Source organism: Sinocyclocheilus anshuiensis, unplaced genomic scaffold (genome assembly GCF_001515605.1).
Source record: "Sinocyclocheilus anshuiensis isolate Anshui unplaced genomic scaffold, SAMN03320099.WGS_v1.1 scaffold870, whole genome shotgun sequence".
In the NCBI taxonomy this organism is placed as follows: Eukaryota; Metazoa; Chordata; class Actinopteri; order Cypriniformes; family Cyprinidae; genus Sinocyclocheilus; species Sinocyclocheilus anshuiensis.
The window spans coordinates 2,736,500-2,743,153 of NW_015540842.1; the positions used below are offsets into that span (position 1 = coordinate 2,736,500).

The 6,654-nt window shown below is 37.2% G+C and overlaps 1 protein-coding gene across 1 annotated transcript in view; it reads right to left on the reverse strand.

Moving 5' to 3' along the window:
- Positions 1–6,654, reverse strand: part of LOC107687530 (myosin-IIIa-like) — a 76,516-nt gene that overhangs the window by 1,719 nt on the left and 68,143 nt on the right. Inside the window, exons 35-36 of the mRNA XM_016484904.1 lie at positions 2,600–2,691; positions 2,476–2,516 (exon numbers count right to left, since the gene is read on the reverse strand). Coding sequence (XP_016340390.1) covers positions 2,476–2,516; positions 2,600–2,691 — 133 coding nt within the window. The remainder of the gene's footprint in view (positions 1–2,475; positions 2,517–2,599; positions 2,692–6,654) is intronic.

A 6,654-nucleotide genomic window follows, 5' to 3' on the forward strand; every position in this document is an offset into this window, starting at 1 on the left:
AGTGAACACACACACACACCGTGAACACACACCCGGAGCAGTGGGCAGCCATTTTTTGCTGTTGCGCCCGGGGAGCAGTTGGGGCTTCGGAGTCTTGCCCAAGGGCACCTCAGTCGTGGTATTGAAGGTGGGAGAGAGCGCTGTACATTCACTCCCCCCACCTACAATCCCTGCCGGTACGAGACTCGAACCCACAAACTTTGGGTTACGAGTCCGAATCTCTAATCATTAGGCCACGACTTCCCCCCCAGCAAAGATGATTTATGACCATAAAAAGAAAATAATCAGCATCACCATCATCATCATCATTAAAATAAAGTATTTAGTTTTTTTTTTTAAATTGTAGTAATATTTGGTGTTCTGACTTTATCCTGAATTAATTATATTTATTATATAATTAATATATTAATTATATGGAGAATTTGTGTGGAAAACCTCATCAAATTGATCAAAATGCTAAAAACAAAACATGAATACAAAACATATTAAAATAAAAATGACAAAAATGTAATACTTATTTTTGTATTACCATAAAACAGTCTTAAAGATCATGCATCATGAACATCATGAAATGAATGCCAAAAATGCAAAAATCCTAACGGTCAAAAATATGCTTATTTTCTTCAAGCAGAATACAATTTCTTTTTGCTTTCTTTAGATGTTGAGGTAAAATGGGACTTGGACATGGTTTTGAGGGATTCATTCAAGTGGCAACTACACAGTTCAGGAAAACAGAGTGTTCTGTTACATCTGTTTGCTCCGTCTCTCTAGTTCTGCACATTTGTACTGCAGTACACCTTCATTACCTGCATGTCCTCAGCTTGCCCTTTTTCTCCCCAGATACCTCATTGGTCCCCTGTCTCACTCTGCTTTCTCTCTTTCCACTGCCAATCTCTTCCTCTATTTCTCTCTGACAGAACGTGAGCCGGTTATCAGAGAGCCAGGGATTTGTCTGTCCTACTGACCTTCTCACTCTTAAAGTCAACATGAAATGCTCAAGCCTCAATTGACATATAGCATTTACAAGTAAAACAGGATATTCAATGAGAAAAAAATATGCATGTTCTGATCAATCATTCGCAACAAGACCAGAAACATATAAACTATGAAAGTTGATTTCATGAATACTGAAATGATGCATGCTGCTGCCCATCTCTGACTTGCAAAAACTGTGAGTCTGTGAGTGATGCTCTAAAGTGTCCGGCACCCTGTCTGTCTGTCAGAGCTGTTTGTCACAGCGGCTGGATTCATGTTCACACACAATATTTCACACATGCTGTGACACTGTGGATATGTCACGCTGGCCTAACCGCTGACAGCCAAATACAGGAACTAGCCGTAATATGCAAGCTATTAGCATCAGCGTTACAAATGACTATATGGTTTACAATTCAGTTTTTATTGATTTTATATCAGATTCTTTATGCTTTACCTACATTTGGTCTGACTTGAGAAAAATGTAACTGCATTATGTATTAGTTAGACAGACTTGATAGTTATACAGCATATTTTAACAGCAAATAAGATTAAAAGATGAACTGGAGGCAACACTGATACAATTTGTTTTTAATTCATGTGAGTTAAGATTTAGCTTTATATCCAATGTTGTTAAATTTTTTATGAGCTATGTTAGGGACAGCATCTATTATTTATCTATTACCAACACAGAATATCTTATCCCAAAATCCATAGTTTGATAAGACCCGTGTTTGATTTGATCCTTTTTTTAAATCTCTCTTTTGCCTTTTTATTAGATCAGACCCCCCCCAAAATAAAGGATTACTGGATTGAACAAAATTACATTTAAAAATACAAAAATAAAATGCAAATTGTTCAATATTTTGGAGTCAGATTTTGTTTTCTTTAGAAATTAGAACTTATTTAGCAAGGATGCATTAAACTGATCAAAAATGATAGTGAAGACTTTTACATTGTTACAACAATATTTCAAATTAATACTGTCCTTTTGAAACGTCTAATCATCAAGAAGTCCTGAAATAATGCATAACAGCTTTATAAAAATATTAAGCAGTTATAATAAGAAATGTTTCTTGAGCAGCATATCAGAATAATTTCTGAAGGATCATGTGACACTGAAGACTGGAGTAATGATGCTGAAATTAAGGTTTACATCACAAGAACAATTTACATTTTAAAATATATTACAATAGAAATAGTATTTTTTTTTTTTTTATTTGTAATAATATTTCACAATATTACTGTTTTGAACAAATACATGCAGCTTTGGTGAACATATGAGACTTCAGTTGTAAGGTTGAACTATTTCACTGCACTATTTCATATACTATTTAAAAAAAAAAAAAAAAAAAATGGCAGTATACAGTGTATAGTATGCAGTATGCGGTACACTAGTATTCCATTCCAAACATAGCTTTTGTCACTGTCTGCAAAGCAGCAGCTTCTAAGGAGAGGGCACATTGTTGTTTAGTATAACACTTCTGCTAATTGATTTACCTTTGTTTCCTTGGCCTCCTTTTATCGTCCTGGACAGACCTCTGGAAAAGTGTGAGAAAGATCATTAAAGCTGAAGCCCAGATAATCCTTAGATAAACGGAGTCATTGTGTGATGCTGACTCACATGAATGAGTGTGTAGTATGTGGAGTCCTCTGGTGTGTTCAGGGTCTTTGGTTGCTGTGTGCGGCGAGACGTTCGTGACTGCATTGTGTCGGCTGTGGATCAGAAAAATAAAGGCTGAAAACCAACAGAAAATGTAATATTTGACCTTGAAGTCAATATTTTAAAGCCGTTCAAGATGTGATCTTATGTCTAGTGTTATAGGTCTCCTGTGTGAATAAGGAGCAAAGAGAACAACTAATTCCCTGGTAGCGAGCCCCATTGCTACACAGAAGAACAGGATCAGCACACAACATCCAGCTGACCTTTGACCCCTTTGTTCTCATCGAACAAACCGTACGGCATGGTTTAACCCTTGAGCCTTGCTATTTGTAATTATCCACTAACAATCAATCAGAAATGCCTTCCAGTCACAACATGTTCCAACACTGACACAGACAAGTAAAAGTAAGAATGAGAATGCTGCTTTGTTCTAAACCCTAGTCAGCTTTCTTGCTGTCTACATAGGCAGCTCCCTTCTAAGGCAGGCAGAAGAATCCTAGCTGATACTGAACCTCATAAATTCCTGATTTGAAATGCTCAACATGGGCCTCACTTGAACTGTGCAGGAGGCTTAAATTGACTCCAACAGAGTTTGATGTTAGCAAGTTGCTAAGCTAACAATGCAACGTGTACTGAGCATAAAAAATACATATTGCACAAACTGGGTAAAATAGTTACAATGATTATTATTATTATTAGCTTTTATTATTGAAGGAAACACATTTATAATTTCTCTCATTTGTCTTTCTTCGTCCATCATCCACTCAAAAATATTTAAGCCTAAATTTAAGATTTATGTATTTGAATTGCATATAAAAATCCCATTCACTTGATTACAGTTTTTAACATAAAATGTCAATGAAATGGGTAAAATTTCTATACATAAAAAAAAAAATGGCATAGTTTATTAACTATTTGCATCTATTTGATGTTATTTAAAATACAAATAATATTTTCAGAATGCATTTCTTCAAATTACTTCGAATCAGCACACAAACTTTCAATTACATTTATTCAGTTAATAAGTATGATGAGTTTAAACTATGGATAAGCTAATTCATAAAATACTAAAATATTAAATTTGGTTCCACTTTATACGTACAGTATTAAGTGGCCTTAACTACTGTGTACTTAAATCAAATTGTACTCATTGTGTTCATATTCTATTGCAAAACACGGTTATACTTTATTTTAAAGTGTCCTTGTTACAGTGTAATTATATATTTCAGTACTGAGTAATATTAATTAACTATATATACTTACTATATGGGTAGGTTAAGGATTAGGGTTTGTCTTAGGGTTACTTTCATGTAATTATGCATAATTTGTTGTTATTATAATAGTAAGTACATGTAACGTGTAACAAGGACACCGTAAAATAAAGTATCATCAAAACACTTTTGCTGCTATTGAGGTGGGATACTGGTAAGGTTAGGGACAGGTTTGGTGGTATGGGTAGATTTAAGGGTTGGTTAATTTTAAATGCAATTGCAGAAATTAATTACAGATGTAATTACATGCAGGTATATATTTTTTAATACATGTACAATGTAAAAAGATGTACATACAGAATAAGTGCATTGTAACAAATTATTAATTTATAAGTAAGTACATAGTAAGGCCATAGCACTTACAATAACTGGGTAATATTAAGTAGGTACTAATCCTGAACCTGCCACTGAAAACAACATTAATCCATGTAGCTACCTTATGTTACAAGTACATTCTTAGGTAAGTACACTGTAAGTACAAGTACTGTCAAAAAGTGCAACATCAAAAAAGTGTAACGCTCATTAAAAAAAGCCTTTGATACAGAATACTTGATCAAATATGATTTTCTTTGCAATCAACACCAAAAGGTACAAAAATGACCTTTGGTTTATTTGAATAGCATCTGCTAACTCAAGCTCTGTTTATCATGTAGAAAGGTCCGGTGTAAAGAAAATTAATCAATGTCCACCAGGACCAGCGGGCACAGGCTGGAGAGTTTGTCATATTTATTGAATGTGTCACTTGAAAGGTCATCAGCAATTCTTGATTGCTCAGAGGTATAAAGCCAATTTGCAGCTCTTATATTAATGCTTGCTGTAATTGCCAGGGCACTTTTGCATGCAATGCGATTAGCATTTAAAGACCTTTTATGTACATGGAAATGTGACTGCCATTCAAAGGGCACTTCTATGTGGAAACAATAATATTTGCACAATAATAATTGTTTCCACACAGAAAGACTCTGGTTAAGATTATTTATTTTGACTGTGGAGCTTCCAAAGACATTTTACAATCACAGTAAATCATTAATAAACATGGGGCAGATGACCACAGTATTTATGAAGCAAATGTAATCCCTTTAGCAAGATTTTTGTAGAAGTTCAGCTTTCACAGGAAAACAGATCAGGAGGCCACATCTGTCTACACAGAAGCCATAATCACTGCTGACAGAATAATCTGGTTTCATTTAGACACAAGGTGCATATCAGGAATAATAGAATCTGCAAGAATTATCCTCCCAAAAGTAATTAGACATATCGCAACAAAAATCAAATGAACAGTAGATTTGCTCAGCTGGGGGAAAATTTTTGATGACACATCTTGTTGAGCCCAATTTGCACGTTGTGGCACTAGACATCCAATTTTTGATAAGATCAGTCTCTGTTAGAGAAATGGAAACTTAACTTTCGGATAAAATTGACAGCAACAAGTATACTGCAGGAGTTGAATTAAGGTAGAGTTTTCGGTAACACTTTATTTTAAGGTGTCCTTGTTACACGTTACATGTACTTACTATTATAATAAAAATTAATTATGCACAATTACATGCAAGTAACCCTAAGACAAACCCTTATCCTAACCCTAACCATATAGTAAGTACATGTAGTTAATTGATATTACTCAGTACTTAAATGTATAATTATACTGTAACACCTTAAAATAAAGTGCAACCGAGATTTCTTACTTTAAGCTATTTTAATCTTTAAAAAACTGCTGTATTTTGGGGGCTCAACACTTCGCTGTGCAACTGGCTGTTGGACTTTCTGACTGGAAGACCTCAGGCAGTACGGGTCGGCAGCAACACATCCAGCACCATCACACTGAACACTGGGGCCCCCCAAGGATGTGTGCTGAGCCCCCTCCTCTTCACTCTGCTGACCCACGACTGCACACCGTCACATAACTCCAACCTCTTCATTAAGTTTGCGGATGACACGACTGTAGTGGGTCTCATTAGCAACAGAGATGAGACAAACTATAGGAGCGAGGTGAGCCGCCTGGCCGGGTGGTGCAGTGACAACAATCTCTCTCTGAATGTGGAGAAGACGAAGGAGATTGTTGTTGACTTCAGGAGAGTGCGCACTCAGCATGCTCCTCTGTCCGTCAATGGTGTGACTGTGGAGAGGGTGAGCAGCACCAAGTTCCTGGGTGTGCACATCACAGAGGATCTCTCCTGGACTGACAACACCACAGCACTGGCCAAGAAAGCACAGCAGCGTCTCTACTTCCTCCGCAAACTAAGAAGAGCCAGAGCCCCGGCCCCCATCATGTACACCTTCTACAGAGGCTCCATCGAGAGCATTCTGACGAGCTGCATCACTGTGTGGTATGGTGCCTGCAACGCATCCTGCCGCAAGACACTTCAGCGCATAGTGAGAGCAGCTGAGAAGATCGTTGGTGCCTCTCTCCCCTCCCTCCAGGACATTTACAACACCCGTCTCACCCGCAAAGCCCTCTGCATTGCAGGTGATCCCACCCACCCAACACACAGCTTCTTCAGTCTGCTGCCATCAGGGAGGAGACTGCGGAGTCTCCAGGCCAGGACCAGCAGACTGAAGGACAGCTTCATCCATCAGGCTGTCAGGAAGCTGAACTCCCTCCCGACCTTGCCCCATGCACCACTGAACTCTGAACCCCATTGTGCTGCTTTATTCATTTTTTTACATGACCTTATTTGTATAGTAGTATTTTATATTTAATCTGTATCTATCTGTATTTATGTTCTACTGTTAGTGTTATCTGTA